The following is a 23034-nucleotide window of genomic DNA, read 5'->3' on the forward strand; positions in this document are numbered from 1 at the left end:
GCCTTTTGGAGATTGTCAATCTCCTATATACACTATTGGATTTATGTTCTCCTCCTCCTGTGAGGACGGACGTACTTCAGGTCATTGAAAACCCTTCCTTTCCTACTCCCGGTGTCCAGCTCAAGGGCTCATAGTCTCGTCACAGGATCAGCATCCTTTTTCCTACACAGCAAATATATTTATTCATTCTGCTGAAAGTTACTCGTTTATACACAGGTTGCCATATGTAATGTGCTTTATATTATTTTTTTTATGCTGGTGACGCTTGTATTCATGTAGTGTACACTTGTGGGTCATCTGTAGGTTAGCCTGTACTTTCTGTAATGTCATTCTGTGATGAAAGAGACAGCTTGAAATGTATTGCACTTATACTACCCTTTTAACAGTTTAAGTTTAAGGAAGACCTGCCACCACAAAATGTAGTGTAATCTGCAGTCATTGTGGGAAAAGATTCAGTAAAACTTGTCATTTATACAATTTATATCTCTGCCTTTTCTAACTTAAGATCACACCTGTTAACAGCTCTCAGTACACGGGGAGGTGTTATCAATGATTGATAGCATTCTCTGTGTAAGTGTGTATCCAGAGATAGCTGTCAGTCACTGGTAGCTGTACATGGGGGAGGTGTTACCAGTGATTGATAGCATTCTTTGTGTAAGTGTGTATACAGAGATAGCTGTCAGTCACTGATAGCTGTACACGGGGGCAGTTGTTATCAGTGATAGCATTCTCTGTGTAAGTGTGTATACAGAGATAGCTGTCAGTCACTGATAGCTGTACACGGGGGCAGTTGTTATCAGTGATAGCATTCTCTATGTAAGTGTGTATGCAGAGATAGCTGTCAGTCACTGGTAGCTGTACACGGGGGCAGTTGTTATCAGTGATAGCATTCTCTGTGTAAGTGTGTATACAGAGATAGCTGTCAGTCACTGATAGCTGTACACGGGGGCAGTTGTTATCAGTGATAGCATTCTCTGTGTAAGTGTGTATACAGAGATAGCTGTCAGTCACTGATAGCTGTACACAGGGGCAGTTGTTATCAGTGATAGCATTCTCTGTGTAAGTGTGTATACAGAGATAGCGGTCAGTCACTGATAGCTGTACACGGGGGCAGTTGTTATCAGTGATAGCATTCTCTGTGTAAGTGTGTATGCAGAGATAGCGGTCAGTCACTGATAGCTGTACACGGGGGAGGTGTTATCAGTGATAGCATTCTCCGAGTGTGTATAGAGATAGCTTTCAGTCGCTGATAGCTGTACACAGGGAGGTGTTATCAGTGATTGATAGCATTCTCTGTGTAAGTGTGTATACAGAGATAGCCGTCAGTCACTGATAGCTGTACACAGGGAGGTGTTATCAGTGATAGCATTCTCAGAGTGTGTATAGAGATAGCTTTCAGTCGCTGATAGCTGTACACAGGGAGGTGTTATCAGTGATTGATAGCACTCTGTGTAAGTTTACATATAGGTAGCTGTCAGTCACTGGTCTCTGTACATTGGGGCAATCTTAAGTTGAGAAAAGGCAGAAATATAAATGTATAAAATTACGTTTTATTGAATCTTTTGCAACAAAACAATATATACATCTGCTCAGCTCCTCCAGCTCTATAATATGTGACAGGTTCTCTTTAATGGCAGAGGCTCAGTATCTTGCATTTTATCCCTATCATTTGTATTTGGCTTAAAAATAGGGACACTTTTAATATAAAAATTACGTATGTTTACCCACCTTATCTTTGAGAAGTCCCTTTGGACCAACAACTTTATCAAATATGTGTTTTCCAACATGTGCATCGACAGCAGACAAGGGATCATCGAGTAAATAGACATCAGCATTGCAATAGACTGCCCGGGCAAGGCTCACTCTCTGCTTCTGACCGCCAGATAAATTCACACCCTAGCAACAGGTAATACAATAATTCAGAAAACATTAGCTAGATAGCAATACCAGTTTATTGTAAAAACAGCACATTATACATAAAAATGAGACTGGTGAAATATCTGCAATACAAAATATTATTTTTAAACAGTTTGCCAGGAGATTCATGCCTACCACAATTTAGTAGGGCACTTAAAACCATGTCTTTCATCTCTATTTTTATTACAGAGAACAAGAACTGTATGCACATTGACTGGAAAGGGCCACAAGAGTGGTTCCAATGGCGGCAGGGTGCTAGGGTCTCAATTGCAAACCCTGCCTAGCCCCTCCCCCAGTACCACCCTTTTCCTAGACCAAGTCACATAGATATCTTGCACATGTGCCTTTCAGTCCCAGTCCGGAGCACAGGCAGTACATCTGTGAGGCCGTAGCCTACACCAGGAAGTAAACTTCGAATGCGTTGGGGTGTCTATTAGGGGAAATGTGAACATAGGGGCAGACTGGGAAGTTAAAGGGGCCCTGGGAAAAAACGTAAAGTGGCCCAAATTGACAGAAGGCCGGGCCAAAACAAGTAGGCAGGGTCAAGAATACCATATTGCAGCACAAAATACCACCCAAACAGAGCCAAATACTACATCGCAGCACAGTATACTGCCCCAGCAGAAACAAATAAGCAACAAAATATATATGTTCCCAGAATCTGCCCCTCTTAAGGGCTCTTTCACACCTGCGTTCTTTTCTTCCGGCATAGAGTTCCGTCGTCGGGGCTCTATGCCGGAAGAATCCTGATCAGTTTTATTCTAATGCATTCTGAATGGAGTGAAATCCATTCAGGATGCATCAGGATGTCTTCAGTTCCGGATCGGAACGTTTTTTTAGCCGGAGAAAATACCGCAGCATGCTGCGCTTTTTGCTCCGACTTGCCGCAAGGCCGGATCCGGATTTAATGCCCATTGAAAGGCATTGATCCGGATCCGGCCTTAAGCTAAACGTCGTTTCGGCGCATTGCCGGATCCGACGTTTAGCTTTTTCTGAATGGTTACCATGGCTGCCGGGACGCTAAAGTCCTGGCAGCCATGGTAAAGTGTAGCGGGGGAGCAGCATACTTACCGTCTGTGCGGCTCCTGGGGCGCTCCAGAGTGACGTCAGGGCGCCCCACGCACATGGATGCCATGGGTGATCGCATGGCACGTCATCCATGCGCATGGGGCGCTCTGACGTCACTCTGGAGCGCCCCGGGAGCTGCGCGGACTGTAAGCATACCGCTCCCCGCATGGCAACCAGGACTTTAATAGCGTCCTGGGTGCCATAGTAACACTGAAAGCATTTTGAAGACGGATCCGTCTTCAAATGCTTTCAGTACACTTGCTGGAATTACACGCCGGATCCGGAAAAACGCAAGTGGAGTACACGCCGGATCCGGACAACGCAAGTGTGAAAGAGGCCTTAGAGGCCAGCGCCAGCAGCCACATTACATCTTCCTACTCCAGTTGCCTCAAGATGGTAATACAGTTAAACTGAGGAGGCAAGAGGGCAACTGCAGCCACCGGCCAAGTGCATAAGTGTCTGACACTCCCAGCATTAATTAACTGTGGGACCATTACTTCTCTGACTAGTGGCCACGAGGAGGGCTCAGGCCACTGTCTGGGCATCAGCCCACCAAGAAGTTCCCCTGTAGGTTCTATGGCCAGTCTGCCCCTGGGTGAGGAGGTGGGCAGGGATCGCAAGAGAGACACTGAATACTGGCTGGGATTAGGACAGCCATTGCCAAGTAATCTGCATACAGTATTAAAGTGTTTCTAAGTTTCCTACCAAGCACTTTAACATAAAATACTTGAAACGGTCTGCAAACCATGTAGTAGGAAATAGCCTGACCTTTTCTCCGATTTCTGTTCTGTCTCCAGATGGCAAGATACCCAAGTCAGGCAGCAGAGCACAGGCGTCAAGAACTTTCTTGTATAGATTCTCCTTGAGCTCTCTGCCAAACATGATGTTGTCTTTCAGAGAGGCATTCTGGATCCACGCTTGTTGAGGAACGTATGCTATGCCACCCTACCAAAACAGAAAAAGTAAGCGTGCACCTCTACTACATAGTGCTATGATTAAGGCAGAGAACTTCTCTCTCAAAAGCCGTAAAATAAATTGTAAATGACATTTACATAAGTAGTAAAAGCTCCTTTAGTACGTCACAATAATTTTTTAATTGCTGCATTGCATCTAAAATAGAGCAGCTTTGCAAAGTTTTATTTATAACTCATCAGCGCCTACACAGACCTAAGTGTATCCATGCATAGTCTGCATAGCAGCTGCACAGTCGTGGCCAAAAGTTTTGAGAATGACACAAATATTAGTTTTTACAAAGTTTGCTGCTAAACTGCTTTTAGATCTTTGTTTCAGTTGTTTCTGTGATGTAGTGAAATATAATTACACGCACTTCATACGTTTCAAAGGCTTTTATCGACAATTACATGACATTTATGTAAAGAGTCAGTATTTGCAGTGTTGTTCAGGACCTCTGCAATTCGACTGGGCATGCTCTCAATCAACTTCTGGGCCAATTCCTGACTGATAGCAACCCCTTCTTTCATAATCACTTCTTGGAGCTTGTCAGAATTAGTGGGTTTTTGTTTGTCCACCCGCCTCTTGAGGATTGACCACAAGTTCTCAATGGGATTAAGATCTGGGGAGTTTCCAGGCCATGGACCCAAAATGTCAATGTTTTGGTCCCCGAGCCACTTAGTTATCACTTTTGCCTTATGGCACGGTGCTCCATCGTGCTGGAAAATGCATTGTTCTTCACCAAACTGTTGTTGGATTGTTGGAAGAAGTTGCTGTTGGAGGGTGTTTTGGTACCATTCTTTATTCATGGCTGTGTTTTTGGGCAAAATTGTGAGTGAGCCCACTCGCTTGGATGAGAAGCAACCCCACACATGAATGGTCTCAGGATGCTTTATTGTTGGCATGACACAGGACTGATAGTAGCGCTCACCTTTTCTTCTCCGAACAAGCCTTTTTCCTGATGCCCCAAACAATCGGAAAGTGGCTTCATCGGAGAATATGACTTTGCCCCAGTCCTCAGCAGAAGATCAACCTGTCCCTGATGTTTTTTTTTTTTTTTTGGAGAGAAGTGGCTTCTTTGCTGCCCTTCTTGACACCAGGCCATCTTCCAAAAGTCTTCGCCTCACTGTGCGTGCAGATGCGCTCACACCTGCCTGCCGCCATTCCTGAGCAAGCTCTGCACTGGTGGCACTCCGATCCCGCAGCTGAATCCTCTTTAGGAGACGATCCTGGTGCTTGCTGGACTTTCTTGGACGCCCTGAAGCCTTCTTAGCAAGAATTGAACCTCTTTCCTTGAAGTTCTTGATGATCCTATAAATTGTTGATTGAGGTGCAATCTTAGTAGCCACAATATCCTTGCCTGTGAAACCATTTTTATGCAACGCAATAATGGCTGCACGCGTTTCTTTGCAGGTCACCATGGTTAACAATGGAAGAACAATGATTTCAAGCATCACCCTCTTTTTAACATGTCAAGTCTGCCATTTTAACCTAATCAGCCTGACATAATGATCTCCAGCCTTGTGCTCGTCAACATTCTCACCTGAGTTAACAAGACGATTACTGAAATGATCCCAGCAGGTCCTTTAATGACAGCAATGAAATGCAGTGGAAAGTTTTTTTGGGGGATTAAGTAAATTTTCATGGCAAAGAAGGACTATGCAAATCATCTGATCACTCTTCATAACATTCTGGAGTATATGCAAATTGCTATTCTAAAAACTTAAGCAGCAACTTTTCCAATTTCCAATATTTATGTAATTCTCAAAACTTTTGGCCACGACTGTAGACACAAAATGATATTTTATCAAGACCATTTACAAAGAGGTTTAACTTTAGAAGCACTGGGACAATTAATCGCCTTGGGGGCAATTTTTATTTATTTATTAGTGCATTGTACTCATTATGAGCTAAAAAAATTTTTTCAATTGGTCTTTATAAAAAAATATGAAGTCTTTCTCTGTACAGAGCTGAGATGCTCTACTAGCAGGATCTGCATTTCCTTTCTCTTCTGTCAGGCAGGGAGGGAGGTGAAAGTCTCCTTATCTCTTCTCTCAGACCTTATAAACACTCCTAGCTCAATCCTCATCTTAGAATGTGGCTTAAATAAGTGTTTAGGACCCCTTAGTAATTTAGAGATAAGGGTTATTAGATGACTGGCACAAAGTGAAGTAGGATGCACACAGCTAAAAAAAACTGTTAACCCTTTGTGACAGAATGGCTCAATATTTATAATAAACACCAATTGAAATTGAAAATTATTTTACCCCCCAAAAATCCTGGTTATATATCCCCTTTAAAAGCCCCATGGTTTCCCTTAAAACCAATATAAAACACCTTTATGGCTGTCAATAGTATGCTGGGTGCAGACTTCAGTATTTAAACCGAACTGTTGGGTGTTCCTTTATTTTGTTTAGGTATAAATGTACATATTTTGGTTTTCAGTACCTTCACTGATACAAAGCCTTCTTTCTTCTCCATTTCACCCAAAAGTGCAGACAGCAAGGAAGACTTTCCACAGCCCACCTGGCCAACAACCGCAACCAGCGAGCCATCGGGAATGGTAATATTTATCCTGTATTAAGAAATTTCGCTTTATAAATCCATGTGCAATAAAATTTTCAATTACTTTCAAAATCCACAAATTGTACACAAAACCTTGTCGGAATTGCCATTTTCTCCAATACAAGCTATGGTATCAAACAGTGCCATTAAAAATAAGTTATCCAGCAAAAACAAAAAACAACCTTACTCTTTCAGTGAGGAAGGATCATTCTTGGACCAGGAGAAGGTGGCATTCTTCATGTCGATACACCCATCGGCTAAGAAAGAAAGAAACATTTACAGTCTGCTTTATACATTTTCATGCATTGAAAATACAAGACATAAAAAAAACTATTTAGAAAATAATGCTCTACCATATTGTATATACAGCTCCAATGCAGACGTGTGTCTCCATGGTTACAGACTTCAAACAATCCCTACGTAGTCTGATCCCGGGGTCCTACTCCCTGTGAATTGTCCCTTATGTCTCGCTAACATAGGTAGGCAACAAGTAGGAGATGAAAACAAGTAGGATCATGGAGACAGGTCTGCACAGCAGCTGCAGGCACAATATCGTAGATTTTTTATCAAGATCCTTGATGCCACTGCTAGTTTAGAAGAACTGGAGCATTAGCAAAATGCTTGCTAAGGTGTGAAAATCTAGTTATATATTTTTTTCCAAAAATACTTTAATTGAAGCTAAAAGTCCTAATTCGGAGATGAACAATAAATCTTACAGCTTCTCTGGGGCTCTCTGATGATGCTGTCTGTCTCTAGTTCCTCATGTGAAAGGAAAACTCGAAGACGCTTCAGTGAAACACTTGTCTGTGGGTAAAAGAACATATAATGCATTGGTTCCAGATAAGCAAAGAACGTTATATTCATGAAAATGAAAAAACAATCCTGTGAAGATTTAGGATAAGTTGCTGTTCAGTGTGTCCAGTGTTGGTGGTCACACGTGCTCAGATCCACCACCCTAATTCTTCTATACACAAGAGCTGGAGTGATTCCTACTATTTGAAACAACTTCTCTTCGTCAGCACCAGGCACATTATATGAACGTTTCGAAAGAGAATCAAAAGAACAGCCAGGGGCACCATAACAAGCACTTAAAAGCAATATATAGACAGCAATATTTCCGAAAAAAATAAAACCAATAAAAAACTTGCACGATTAAAGAGGACCTGTCACCAATCCTGACATGTCCGTTTTAATAGCTTCATGCATTCCCTATGTAATAACAATTCTGGAGCATCTATTCTTAGGGCTCTTCGTTGTGCCATTCTTTTATAATTCCTGCAAGCAGGGTCTGGCAGGGGTACAGCCTGCCGGATCCGTACCAACGCTAGCCCATGTGTGCCGCCCGAAGTCCACTCCGGCCCCATTCGCTATAATGGAGACAGACCGGAGCACGGCAAACATGCCAAGAGGTGCCGGACAAAAACTGCAGCATGCATTATAGTGAATGGGGCCGGAGCAGACTTCCGGCGGCACACATTGGCTAGCGTTAGTACGGATCAGGCAGGCTGTTCCCCTGCCAGAACAGCCTGCCAGACCCTGCTGGTGCAAGTGTGAAAGTAGCCTTAGCATGATCTTGATATTAAATATAACATTTAACCATGGGACAACTCGTGTAACGATCCAGAAAAATTTAACTATTTGGTACAAAGACCATTTTGTACACCTAAAAAGAAGTGTAGAAAATGATGAATGATACAGGCCTGCCGGTCCATCCACTTCCCTGCCTAAGCCACCTTTTTTTTTTTTAGACCTTGCGCGAGTGGGGGGGGGGGGAGAAATAAAACAAATAATAATAATTAATCGCAGATTGCGGCACAAATAACCTTTGCGCCACAATGTGCACCAGAAATACACCCAATATACACATTTAGACATATTTCTGGTTAGTAAATGACCCCCAAAGTCTTCTGTGATACTATTCAGCGTGTGGCCATGTTCATGTAGTCAATAATTAAAATCTGTCAGACCACGGCCAAACTATCTAGTCTTGCCCATCCTTAGGCTACATTTACACGACAGAGGAAAATGGCCATGTGACAACCGTCACATGGCCATTTTCAGAACCACATGGCCGTTTGTTTAACAGCCAGTGAATAGCGGCAGTCAAAACATAGGATATGTAGTATTTTTGCTGCTTTCATGGCCAGTCGGACTGCATTAAAATCAATGGAACCTTTTTTAACGGCAGCTTAGAAAAGAGTGCACCTGTTTAAAAAAGTGTAAAAATTATTATTTATATTGGGGGCATTATGGGGATTATATACAGTGGATAAAAAAAGTCTACACACCTCTGTTAAAAAAAAAAAAAAGGGACGAAGAAATAATTGCAGAACTTTTTCCACCTTTAATGTGACCTATAAACTGAACAACTCAATTGAAAAACAAACTGAAATCTTTTAGGTAGAGGGATGAAAAAATATAAAAATAAAATAATATGGTTGCATAAGTGTGCACACCCTTAAACTAATACTTTGTTGAGGCACCTTTTGATTTTATTACAGCACTCAGTCTTTTTGGGTATGAGTCTATCAGCATGGCACATTTTGACTTGGCAAGATTTGCCCACTCTTCTTTGCAAAAACACTCCAAATCTGTCAGATTGCGAGGGCATTTCCTGGGCACAGCCCTCTTCAGATCACCCCACAGATTTTCAATTGGATTCAGGTCTGGGCCATTCCAAAACTTTAATCTTATTCTCGTGAAGCCATTCCTTTGTTGCTTTGGGTCATTGTCATGCTGAAAGATGAAGTTCCTCTTCACGTTTTGTGCCAATATTGACTGGTATTTGGAACTGTTCATAATTCCCTCTAGCTTAACTAAGGCCCCAGTTCCAGCTTAAGAAAAAATGACAGTGTGTCTACTTTTAAGGGCTTTTTTTTTTTTTCACCGTCTTGTGAATATGGATTCAAGGGTCATCAATATTTTACCCTCAGAAAACCCCTTTTTAAACCAAAACAGCAATGCAGTCCATCTTACCTGAACCATGCCGCTTATAACCATAGGCAGCATGTTCAATGGGAACCGCAGGATATTAAATAAAGCCAAAGACACAAAAGCTTTTTCAGCATCTAGAACGTTGTTTTCATCAATAAGAACATAAACGGCAAAAGTCGACAGAGCAACCTGGAAGGAGGGAGGAAAAGAAATACATATTAAAACCATCTTTTATCCTGAGTGTCAGAATCAGATATACATTCTACAGTCTATTTCTTCTACACAGGGAGGAAATACGGAGAAGATGGAAGTCACCGCTCATTCACTGTACATCCACAAATGCTTGTTCTTCCCTCATGTCCCAGCGCGAGCTCCGGCCCAGGATTGTGGGGGCCACCCCATCCTCCCCGCTCTGCTCGCCTGTCTTTACTCAGCCCTACACTAAAGTAAACATGAACCCGGCCCAAGCGGATTTTCCATTTACGACCTTCTCCGTATAAACACCTGTGAATGGAACAATACATACTTTATCCTAACGTGGGCATAATATATTTGCTTCACCAGAACAGCAGCTGTTATTCTGGGCTTTGGAGGGAAGGAGGAGGAGGGGGGGGGGGGGGGGGTTAGGAGAGACAAAAGGAGCACACGGTTCATAGCCGCACTCTATATCTACCCTACCATAAAAAGAGATAGAAAATCACAGTCATCAGCAAAGATTTATCACACAACTGCATTTGTGCGTCAATTTCATCTATAAGTTTGTTTCACTGGCGGTGATCTGGTTTTTGTAAATTATGCTGGAAATTCATACAGAATTACACCCACAAGCCGGTGGTTATGGACTATAGCCAATTTCCTGGTGCACATTAACCCTTTCTTGATAATGGGTTTTGAGATGTGAAGCCCAGAGCAAAAATGTCATCTTTTGGAAAGCTGCATTGTGAGAGTATGTTCACATGTGGCAGATACGCAGTCGATTTGCGGTAGCGGATTTTCATGCAGCAAATCCACAGCGTTGTACAGTACCAGTCAAGCAGATGGGATATTAAGAAACCTCGTCTGCATGCTGCGTAGAAAATCTGCAGTGTAAATGGACCTGTGGTGGGGATTTATGCTGCGGATCTCCACTACAACCATCATCTTCTGCAATGGATAGGAAATCCACAGCAGTCTCCGCTGCAAAAACTGCATGTTATACATGCGCTCTTCGCTGCATATCTGCACTGGGAGTTTCCACTGTATTTTCCTATTTGGATACCATTTTTTTGTTTCTTTGCAGGACGCATAAGACTTTCTTAGCATTGAGAACCAAAGCTGATGGCTTTTTATTCTGTAGTTCTTATTTACGGAATGGTTAGAAACAGAAGAAATTAAAGGGAGTCTGTTCAATAAAGATATTTACCCCAAATATGACTCCTCCTGTGCATCCACAAGACAGAGAATGTGGCTGATTATTGGAGGGGTTTGACCACTGGGGCTGAGAACAGGATTCCCGTGCCCCCCCCCCCCCCCCATTTGAATGAAGCATCAATCGCACATTTGCACTGCCGTTCCATTAAAGGGGTTGTCTCATTTCAGAAATGGCATTTATCACGTAGAGAAAGTTTATATAAGGCACGTCCTAATGTATTGTGATTATCCATATTGCTTCCTTTGCTAGCTGGATTCATATTTCCATCACATTATACACTGCTCGTTTCCATGGTTATGACCATCCTACAATCTAGCAGCGGTGGTCGTGCTTGCACACTATAGGAAAATTTGCCAGCCTATGCGCACTGCACTCCCTGTGCTCCTAGCCACCAGAGAAGCCAGTGCTTTTTCCTATAGTGTGCAAGCATGGCCACTGCTGCTGGATTGCAGGGTGGTGGTAACCATGGAAACAGTGTATAATGTGGTGGGAAAATGAATCCAGCCAGCAAAGGAAGCAATATGAACAATCACAATACATTAGTAAGTGCCTTGTATTAACTTTATCAACATGGTAAATGCAATTTGCTGAAGTGAGACAACCCCTTTAAAGGGAACCTGTCCCATGGACAAGGCTCAGTCACACATGTCCGCTGCCTCTCCACCTCTATGGGACAGCCAGATATCAGAGTACAGTGTTCGGCTACTGTTCCTTTTGCATTCCCATGGAGTTTAAAGGGAACCTGTCACCGGGATTTTATCTATAGAGCTGAGGACATGGGTTGCTAGATGGCCGCTAGCACATCCGCAATACCCAGTCCCCATAGCTCTGTGTGCTTTTATTATGTAAAAAAAAAAAAAGATATGATTTGATACATATGCAAATTAACCAGAGATGAGTCCTGTCCCTGACTCATGTCACCTACAGGACTCATCTCAGGTTAATTTGCATATGGACCAAATCGGGTTTTTTTACGCAATAAAAGCACACAGAGCTATGGGGACTGGGTATTGCAGATGTGCTAGAGGCCATCTAGCAACCCATGTCCTCAGCTCTATAGATAAAATCCCGGTGACAGGTTCCCTTTAAACTCCATGGGAATGCAAAAGGAACAGTAGCCGAACACTGTACTCTGATATCTGGCTGTCCCATAGAGGTGGAGAGGCAGCGGACATGTGTGACTGAGCCTTGTCCATGGGAAAACCCATTTAAATATTGTGTACAATGCTGTTGGTATAGCGGTGCGAAGACTGTTTTAGCTTAAAGTGTAACTGTCATTTTTTTTTATTTGCTAGTTTATTATAGCTAGGCATGTATACCTGAGTTTGTCTGTCAATGATTGTCAAAAGATCTGTAATTACCTTATAATAACAGCTTTCATTAATGTCCCTTTTCCACTGGTCTCTTAAAAGACCGTTGCTAGGGCTTGTCTGTCTTACCTTTAGTGTAAACAGAAGACGGAGGGGCGGTCCTCCACACTGCATGCCTGCATTAGGCTTCAGAGTGAGGAGGCGTGTCTCTCAGTAATCCAATCTGATTGTCTGGCAGGCACAGCAAGTGTGTATGTGAAGTGAGGGCAAGCAGTTTTGGCCTCAGAGACCTGGCAGAGGAGCCATCCTGAGAAGGTCCTCATATTGTAAATGTTTTAAACACTAAGGGGAAAAACTCAGGGAAAACAGTGGTATGTGAAGAAACTAAAGATTGCTTTATGCATAATGCTGCTGCAGCAGTAACATATGCTAAAATAGATTTTTGGATGAAAATGACAGTTACCGTTTAATATGCATATGCCTTTCTAACGTGGATGTTAATCATACAGGTTCAGATATTTGTTAGTGAAGATGCAGTTTTTTCTTGGAGAGGAGGCTTACATTATACTGCTTTTACTTTTTTAGATTAACTTTTTCCATTTTATTCACATACAATATATTTGTGAATCAATTAATTTACACAGTTGGGGCTTTGGTTGTCAGAGTACATATGACCTTTGTGTAGTCGCTGCCTCCTCCCATCACCAGTACTGTCACTGTTACAGCCACCCTGCGAGTGGTGATGGTCAGTGCTGGGGGGCAGGCAAGTAGATGTGGGTCTACTATAGGTTTTCTAGAAAGCTATTACACAAACAGCTAATTTTTTGTGTCTTTTGGCAAGCCATGTCAGCAGACTACGGGGGTCATTTATTAATCTGAAATGGGCCTAAATTAGGCCTATTTCAGGCGCAGATTGTAGTGCAGCGGTTTGGTGCACTGCAATCTGCGACTTCTCCCTGCTCACTCCAGGTCCAAAATTGTTGCCGTGGCAGGGGCGGGAAAAGGGGACGGGCCAGTAGGCATGTCGCATTTACCATTTTCTGTGCCCGTTTTAGGTGTAGAAAAAGGTCTAAATATAAGACAGCAAGGAAGCTGTCTTACATTTAGAACTAGCGGAGGATCCACCAAAATAATGGAGAGGCCGGCCCCTCTACATAACTTTGGCGGAACCACCACCAGCCTAGGGGTTTATTAAGACCGGCGTGTAAAATGCCAGTCTTAATAAATGTGCTCCCATATTTTGATGACAGATGTGCTAAAAATCAGTACTTTGTGAACCCACTGTAAAACGCCACAAAGTGCAGTGTGACCACTTACTGACTAGATTGGTAATGGAGTGAAAGCCATATTCATCCATTTGCAAAAAGCATCTTGTCATTCCCGAGTGCCCCATTGAAATGAATGGAAGGCGGCTGCGCATGTGCAGGGAGCCCTCCATTCATTTCTCAGCTTCTTTCTCGTTGTAGGTACGAAGGTGGGACCCGCACCTATCAGACAATGGGGGGCATATCCTAGCGATATGCCCCCATTGTATTTGATGCAAATACCCCTTTAAGGAAGGACGACAACTTACAAGGAAAGGTGCAGAGACCCAGGTAAATGTTCCTACAGCGGATAGGTAAGCAGATTTCTTCAGTACTTTCAGTTCCTCCTGTCGGATTCCTAGCACCTTTTCTTTAAAGGCTAGCTCCCAAGCGTACAGCTTTAGCACTTTAATGCCATTTAGTATTTCATTCATAAGCTTGATTCTGTTGTCTTTGCACTTCATCTGGATCACCTAGAGCCAAAAGACCGAAATGTCAGGAAACATGGCAACGAAATGTAGCTTTGGCTTTCTCATAGCAGCCTCTAGATGGAGACAAAGGTAACGAAAAAGAAATCCAGATAGAGCAGAGAACATTCCTATACCACAGTACTTTCATCCCACCCCCACCGGCTGACACAAGAAGTAGTCTTTAAAGGGTCACTAACTTTTCACAAAACTTATATATATGTCAGACACATATCAACAGTTGTGATTGGTCAGGGTCTGAGTGCCGAGATCCCCACTGATCCCTAGAACAAGGGGAGAGAAGCTACGCACATTGTGTGCTCTCTCCTCCTGAACGAGACAGGCTCCATAGAAGTGTTTAGGCTCGACTCGATTCTGTCCTCCTCTAGGGATCATGGGGTCTCAGTATTCAGACCTCCGTCGATCATAATCAAAGGTTTTGTGAAAAGTTAGTGACCAAAAAGATCCCTACACTTGGCAGTAAGTTTTAGGCGTAACAAAGGAACACGAATTAGTTAAAATTAAATTAAAATTTAAAAAAATAAAACACCTGATATTTCTTTGTCTTCATGGCAAGGACGGCATTAACTGGCACCATAAGAACCATGACTGCAACCCCTGCAAGAACAGAGGGGCCAAGGATCTAAAATGAAGAGGATGATAAAGCAAATTTCATTAAGTCAATGGCATCCATGATTACTTTACAAGAGAACAACATAGGAATAGCAATAAGTCGGTCCAGGGCATCCGATGTGTGTACAACCCCTGGAGCCCAGCAGATCCCAAGAATGGAGATCACACAAAGCACTCACAAATCTCCATCAATACCATAAAGAATGAATGGAGGGGCAGCGTGCATGCATCACCAGCCACTCCATTCAGACAGGGTAATGGGACCACCGTTCTCAGGATCTGTGGCAGTCCAATCAGTCAGAACTCCACGGGCAAATCATTATCCCTTATGAGTGGATAACTCTAAGGCATACTCAAACCTTTAAAACAGTTTTATTAAAATTATTGTAAATGTGACTCAATGATTTTTTGTGATCTATTTAGTTTTTCCTGTTTTACCTACAAAATAGCCTGAAGTTTAGGTGTCTATAGCAGTTTGGAATCCGTATAGTCATACACTGCTGACATGTCAGAGGTGTAGTAGTTTATGGATTCCACTGGGGGCTGCAGTGAGCAATGTACAGGAAGGAGAACACATGGCTGCTCCTGCCTGTGCCAGCACTGCTCTAAAGCCTGGCATAGCACAAACAATATGCTTAAAAAATTAAAAAGTTTGAAAAAAATATGTGTGTGTGTCCCCAATCACCATATTCTGATCACTATAACTTTTTATAGTTACAAGTCTACAGAGTTGTGTGAGAGCTCATTTCTTGTGTGCGATGTGTAGTCTTTATTGATACTATTTTGGAGTGTGTGACATTTTGATCTCTTTTTAATCAATCCTTTTGGGAGGTGACGCGTCATTATGGGATAAATACATTTAAATAGTATAGGTGTTTTGGGACGTAGCAATACTTATGATCTTTATTTTTATTGCTTATTTACTTTTTATTATGATGACGGGATGATTTATTTTTTATATTTTTAAATACTTTTTTTTATTTATTTTTTTAAACAATGTTTTAAAAGTACTCCTAGAGGACTTTAACATGCAATTGCCTGATCTATTTTCCCATAGAAGTCTGTTGTTTGCAGGTCAAGTTGTACTTTCTAATGTCACAATTTTAATACGCATATGAAGTAGTGGGGAGCTGGAAAAATGGTCTGAAAAAAAAATAAATAAGGCAATTCCGCCAGTTTATTTGATTTTTTCACGGAGTTCCCTATGCCGTAAAATTGACCTGTTCCCTTCATTTTCCAGGTCTGAACGATTATGATACCACGCTGGTAAAGTTTTTCATGTGTTTTAATACTGAAAAAAAGTGAGTTTTCTTTTTGTCGTCATATTATAACCCTATAACTTTTAAAAAACTTTATGTCTATGGAGCTTTGTGAGGGCTCAATTGTTGCGACGTGATCTGTGACACTTCACTTTTTTGTTCAATTTCTTTGGAAGGTGAAGTGACAAATGGCCATATGCGATAATAAATATTATTATATTCTAATAGTACAGGCGTTTCGGACACGGCAATGCCTATCATGATTTTTTTCTAATTGTTTATTTTTGGGAGGCTGGTAATTTCAAATTTTATATTCCCCTCCCCCCCCCCCCTTTTTATTTTTTGATTGCTAGTTGTATTCTGTGATGGGTACTTATCAATCACCGAACACACCATTCACTGTATTCCAATACAGTACTGCCAAATGTAGGCCTGTATTGGAATTTACCAGTGATGGGAACCTGCATGAGGCTCCGAGCCATCACCGGCATACTACAATTTCCCCGATCTCACCCAGGGAAGGTTCACTGGGCGTGGGGGGAGCGCGGCGCAGCTCCCTTGTTCTCACCGCACAGATGCCCTGGTCACATTTGACAATGGCATCTGAGGGGGTTAAATGTATGCAATCGGCCTTATGGCCGATGACAGACATTGGCCCCGGGCCTCTGCTGTTTAAAACAGCAGAAATCTGGTGGCTATGGCACACGCGCGAGCGGCTGCCATATTTAAAGTAATGCCTTCCACCGTATATGTACTGCGGAGATCGCAAAGGGGTTAATGAAGTCTATTTACAGAGTTGCTTAATACTGCATGTAGGAATCAATAAAAATGACTTACTTCCCACAGAAAATACAGAGCCAATATAACTTGGAGTGGAGCTGACCAAATCATGTTTATATAAGTTGCCATATCCATAAACCTCTGGGCGTCTACAGACATCAAGTTAACAATTTCACCAACGGTAGATGTGCGACGTGCGGCGTTACTGATCACTAGAGCCTAAAAGTAAGGTGAAGGGTCCAGTTAATTCAAAAGCAAAACATAACAGGGGCACACACATAAGACATGATAAATGTAACATTTAATATAAAGTCCAAATTAAAGTCCATAATAAAGCAATCTGCAGGCAGCATGTTATAGAGAAGGAAGAGCTGAGCACATTGATATATAGTAATATGGGAACCGAATCAGAATAACTTGTCACTTATTTAGTTAAATCTCTATTTTTTTCTACGCTAAGGAGTCCCGTGGACCGTAGCCATCTCGGTATAAATGCATCACCACCCACTGGACTCCTAATCCCACAATGAAGAGTCATGTTAATAAAATACAAGTTTTACGGAATCTTTTCCCACAAAACTATATAAGGTGCCGGAAGAGAACAGTGCGGGGACTTGAAGATGGAGGCAGTGCATAGGACAGTAGCGGCAGGGAGCAGGTAAGGCCCGGTTCACACATCAGTGATTTCCATCAGTTATTGTAAGCCAAAACCAATAGTCATGCCTAAGGTGTAATGGGAAGATTTCCTCCTGTTCTGTGGCTTTGACCCGCACCTGGTTTTGGCTCACAATGACTGATGGAAATAACTGATTAAATAACTGAAGTGTGAACTAGTCCTTAGTATGAATCTTCTATTTCAGGAGGCAGACAATGCTCAATAGCCTGATAACGGTTAAAAAAAATGAAGGAATCTTATAATCACTTCTACGATCTCCCGCCTCTGACATTCGGACAGTGCCCTCTGAACAGCGCCGGGGGATCAGCTAGGCGATTACAAGAATTTCGTAAGACAACTTGCAGGACACTAAAGCATTGGTTTAATTGTGCTGGAGAGACCGCATTTCCTCGGCTTCTTTTAAGTGGAACAAGCTGCAACTTTAACAGCACCATTTTGGGGAAACTACGTACTGCAAAACTTAAAGTTTTTTGGGGGGTGGAAAAAGAGTTTGGATTTTTGTGCAGTATAAACATGTGACTATATTCTGCAGGTCACTGATTACAGTGAAATGCTATACAACTTTATTCCTTTTTTAGGAGGTGAAGAATTGTATGACGTTCACCTCGCAGTATAAAAGGGTCGTACATGGCAGACATAGGGTCCATTGTCAGGCATCAGCTTCCATGACAACCTGTTGGCATCAGGGGGCACACGTACGAGCTCCAACTCTCTGTAAAATCACTTAGATGCTAAAAATACAGACCACAACATCTAAGAGGCTAAACCGCAGGGATCAGTTTTCTCTGATCCAGACCATTAGGAGAAAGTGACGATGCAGGTACAGACCAACACGCTCACCACTATGTACTATTACAGTACAAACTGGTAATGCAAGAGCGGCTTCAGCAGATTTGCACCATGCATGCATCACAAGGACAGCTAGTCCTCTAAATTGCCAATCTGTCCCCAGCCAAGCTATTCGCCAGAAGCCAGATGCAATCTGAAGGGAGTTTTATATGATAAGACATCCTTCAAATCCTGAAGGACCTGTAACCCACCCTGACATGTCTGTTTTAGTATCTTACTTGCATTCCCCATGTAACAATTATTCTGGAGCACCTGTTCTTATGACTGTTGTGCCATTCCTTTATTATTCAAGCTATGAATAAATGACTAACAGTTTGCAATGAAGGTCCATATGGGTGTTACCAGTTGGGGGGGTCCCTGCACCGTCTGACACCGGCAGCACTGACTGGATAATGTCAGACTGAGCAGGAACCCACACCCGACTGGTAATACCTAGCTGGACCCTCAGTGAAAACAGATAGTAGTTAATTCATAACTTCTTGCGGGAATAATAAAAAATTGTACAACACAAAGTCCTGAGAACAGAGGCCTCAGAACGGTTACTACGAAGGGGGATGCAAGTAGTTATAAAAACAGACATATCAGGAGAAGTGACAGGTCCTCTTTTAGGCTACGTCCATGCTACAGTTTACGATCCCGGTAATCTGTTCCATCCATCTACAGCAATGGTTTTTCCAGCAGAATTCCTGCATTCATGTCAGGAATGCTGATGATCCCCATTGCAGTGAATGGGATACGGTGGGTGCTGGTGGTGTCTGGGATATGTCTGATTTGGCAATTCCGGTATTCTGAGCCTTTGCCGGAACAGAATACCAGAATTATAAATGCTGGTGTGGACATATAAACACTTGTTCACGATAATTGGCTCGTATGATGGATCAGCCGATGAAAAAAAGCGAACGCTCGTTTATCGGCTGATGGGCATTTTTCATCAGGCAGGAATAAAGATACCCGATTATCGGTAGCATAGCTCCCTGATTAATTAGGGATGTGCTGCTGATAATGAATAGCACCGAATAAAGGAGGAATGATTTTGTTCCTCCGGCATTCAGTTTGCATGGGCCTGTGCAATCAGGCCAGTGCATACCACATACATCGGCATTTGCATTGCCTGAAGACTAGGCAGTGTAATACCACCCTAAATTAGCAGATTATAAACGGTTAAACGCAGTCTATTGTTTCTTGGCAGATTATCAGGAAGTCAAAAGGGGAAGAGAACTCCACAAACAGCTCTGCCCTTATAATAGGAATGCCCCCAAGGCTAAAAGCAAATCTTTAATTGAATGAAAACATTAAAGTGAAAGTTCCGTCTGAGACATTTATAAAATATTCATCTGCTCAAGTTCTTAAAATACTGCAACCTAAAAAAAAAAAAAAAAGATTGGCACCACTAACAGGAACGAGGAAGACATACTTTGCGATAGACAACACCAATTATGGCCGTTTTCAGCCTCATTCCCGTAACGAAGCAGATATGAAAGTACTTGTGTAGGATGAGCGTTTGAAGACAGGCGCAGATGAACAACAACGCGGTGTACAGGTATCCCTGCCAGTCTGGAGCACTTTTATTACCTACAAAGGTAATAAGCAACCTGAAAAAAACATAAAAAGGTATGAAACAAGAAAACCTATAGATGCAAGCAAAACACAAAAGTGCAGTTCTAAAGATTTCAAGGTGGTCTCTACCGTACCAGCAAAGCTACAGAATACCTAGCTTAAAGGGCATCTGTCAGTAGATCTGTCCCTATGACACTGGCTGACCTGTTACATGTGCGCTTGGCAGCTGAGGGCATCTGTGTTGGTCCCATGTTCCTATGTGCCCGCATTGCTGAGAAAAATGATGTTTTCATATATGCAAATGAGCCTCTAGGAGCAACGGGGGGGGGGTTGTTATTACACCTAGAGGCTCTGCTCTCTCTGCAACTGCCCCCCCCATCCCCCGCACTTTGATTGACAGGTCCAGGCAGGCATGATCACGTTTGCAGTGTCTGGCCCTGTCGATCAAAGTGGAGAGGGTGCAGCAGGGTGACTGCGCCTGGTCAAGATCGCTCTCTCAGACCAGGCCCGGCAGCCGCTCCATCCGTATCCTACATGTATATGATGTATGTCATGTATATAAAGTCATTGAATAATACTGTTGAGGGGACCCCAACAATAAAATTGTTATGTCCTCCTCCTGGACGGGCACCTTCTGAGTTTGGGCCCTACTACTATAGCTTCGCCCCGATGGCGAACTTGGTTTTAACACCGCTGCACGACCAAAGATAACAGCAGAAGCAGTGCAGTCATTGAACTGAATTTAGTTGCAGTGTCCCTAGAATGGCAAAAATCCAGCGGAGGTGCCTCAGGGCTCATGCAAACAAAATTTTTTTTCCATGACCATTCAGCTTTTTGTGCAGCCCCTGTGCAGCACTATTCACTTTAATGAAGAAGAAAAAAAAAAAAAAAAAAGGACTCTGTGTGCATTCCGTGTCCATATGTCTGTTCCACAAAATACAGAACATGTCCTGTTAGGCTGAGTTCACACAGGCGAGTTTTCCGCGCAGGGGAGGTGAACGCATTGCACCTGCACTGAATCCGGACCCATTTCATTTCTATGGGGCTGTGCACATGAGCTGTGATTTTCACGCATCACTTATGCGTTGCGTGAAAATCGCAGCATGCTCTATATTGTGCGTTTATCACACGCAGGCCCCATAGAAGTGAATGGGGCTGAGTGAAAATCGCCAGCATCCGCAAGCAAGTGCGGATGCGGTGCGATTTTCACGCATGGTTGCTAGGTGACAGTCTATTCACTGTATTATTTTCCCTTATAACATGGTTATAAGGGAAAATAATAGCATTCTGAATAGAGAATGCATAGTACAATAGGGCTGGAGGGGTTAAAAAAATATATATTTTAACTCTCCTTAATCCACTTGTTCGCGTAGCCGGCACCTCTTCTGTCTTGTTCTGTGAAGAAAAGGACCTGTGATGAGCGTAGTGACGTCATCACAGGTCCTATTCTTCACAGAACAAGACAGAAGAGATGCCGGCTGTGCGAACAAGTTAAAATATATATTTTTTTTTAAACCCCTCCAGCCCTATTTTACTTTGCATTCTGTAGTCAGAATGCTATTATTTTCCCTTATAACCATGTTATAAGGGAAAATAATACAATCTACACTACAACTAACCCAAACCTGAACTTATGTGAAGAAATTCGGCTCTGGGTACCACAGTCGGTTTTTTATCACGCGCGTGCAAAAACACATTGCACCCGCGCGATAAAAACTGAACATCGGAACGCAATCGCAGTAAAAACTGACTGCAATTGCGTACCTACTCGCGTGGGTTTGCCGCAATACACCGGGACGCATCCGGACACGCTCGTGTGAACTCAGCCTTATTGCCCACATTACGGACAAGGATAAGACTGTTCTATTAGGGGCTGGCCATTCTGTTCTGCAAAAAGCAGAATGCACATGGCTGGCATCCGTGTTTTTTGCGAACCGCAAAACATCCAACGGTCGTGTGCATGAGCCCTTAAGGAAGGGGCTACGCGGTCACATGTCGAGCTATCTAATGATTGTCAATGAGCTCACGATGCATCGTGCAGGGTGCTGCAACTGTGACATGAAAGTCACAAACAGACAAGTCACCAAATGTTTCAGGTCCTGAGCATAAACCCCCTGTACAGACATAGATTAAAACCATTCTGGCTTCCAGCAGCTGCCACTAGAGGGAGCTCAGTGTGATACTGGACATCGAATTATTGAGTGCAACGTACAAGAATCTTTTTTACTTGTCATGGTTGTTTTTTACCATAATTTGTCAATTATAACATAACATGTCAATTTTTCAGTACTCACAGCTAAAAACTCAATTTGACCATGATGCTCTAGAGGTGGCTGCAAGCAAAGAGAAGAATCTGTGCTGTCTTAGGGTCCAGTCACACGTCCGCAAAATGGGTCCGCATCCGTTCAGCAATTTTGAGGAACGTGTGCAGACCCATTCATTTTCAATGGGGCCGGAATGTGCTGTCCGCATCCGCATTTGCGGATCTGCAATTCCGCATCCGTGCTTCCGTTTCCGCAAAAAAAAAAAGAACATGACCTATTCTTGTCCGCAATTGCGGACAAGATTAGACATTTTGTATTACAGTGCCGGCGATATGCGGGCCGCAAATTGCGGAATGCACATTGCCAGTGTCTGTGTTTTGCGGATCCGCAATTTGCAGATCCGCAGAAGACTTACTGGCGTGTGAATTGACTCTTAAGCTGCAGATTTCAACCACCCACCTAATGCTTATGGGGCCCTCTACCATGATGGCTGATGTCGGGGGCATAAGGATTGGGCATGCTGGATTTTAACAGCCTTTTGCCACATGTGTCTAGCAGCAGTTTTCTCCCTGCTCCCAAATCACTATGTACCGGTATATAAATGTATGGTAGGATGAGGAGAGATAGCCGATGCCTACTGACTGGTTGGAAGACGTTATCTCATGTATGCCCAGTTTTAAATTTATGTTTATTCAGCAAAACTGGAGCCTTCCATCAGAAAACCAGGCATCTGAGGGTCATATATACTGAGAAATTAATTAGCACAGAGAAACCGGCTTACAATAAAAACACTAAACAAAAAACAAGCAAAATGGTGTTCAATAATAGGCATTCACTTTAAAAGGTCCTATATACACAAATCACTCATGAACTAACTGAGCTACACAGCTTAGGGTACAAAGTGAAATGCAGCCCTAGCCGTGGATCCCATGTCTGCAGAAGATCAGTGCATCCACTGTGTAGGCCATAATAAAGATCTGCATGAAGGAGCCATAGATGTACAGCCTCCCTTCATAATAAGGCTACCTTCACATGACCGTATGAATATGTCGACATCTGTTCCGCAATATTTTGGAACGGGTGCGGACC

General features: G+C 42.8%; 1 protein-coding gene and 1 long non-coding RNA gene across 3 annotated transcripts in view; one reads left to right on the forward strand and one right to left on the reverse strand.

Moving 5' to 3' along the window:
* LOC122945093 overlaps positions 1-6536 on the forward strand; it is a 73297-nt gene extending 66761 nt beyond the window's left edge. The window contains exons 2-3 of the long non-coding RNA XR_006391091.1: positions 3783-3947; positions 6430-6536. This is a non-coding gene — a long non-coding RNA (uncharacterized LOC122945093). The remainder of the gene's footprint in view (positions 1-3782; positions 3948-6429) is intronic.
* LOC122945092 (multidrug resistance-associated protein 1-like) overlaps positions 1-23034 on the reverse strand; it is a 151826-nt gene that overhangs the window by 50555 nt on the left and 78237 nt on the right. For both annotated transcript variants that reach the window (XM_044303958.1, XM_044303956.1), the window contains exons 9-18: positions 19539-19716; positions 16657-16818; positions 14478-14570; positions 13730-13933; positions 9478-9624; positions 7218-7305; positions 6689-6758; positions 6385-6511; positions 3754-3930; positions 1729-1896 (exon numbers count right to left, since the gene is read on the reverse strand). In XM_044303958.1, the coding sequence (XP_044159893.1) occupies positions 1729-1896; positions 3754-3930; positions 6385-6511; positions 6689-6758; positions 7218-7305; positions 9478-9624; positions 13730-13933; positions 14478-14570; positions 16657-16818; positions 19539-19716 (1414 nt within the window). The remainder of the gene's footprint in view (positions 1-1728; positions 1897-3753; positions 3931-6384; positions 6512-6688; positions 6759-7217; positions 7306-9477; positions 9625-13729; positions 13934-14477; positions 14571-16656; positions 16819-19538; positions 19717-23034) is intronic.

Source organism: Bufo gargarizans, chromosome 8 (genome assembly GCF_014858855.1).
Source record: "Bufo gargarizans isolate SCDJY-AF-19 chromosome 8, ASM1485885v1, whole genome shotgun sequence".
NCBI lineage: Eukaryota > Metazoa > Chordata > Amphibia > Anura > Bufonidae > Bufo > Bufo gargarizans.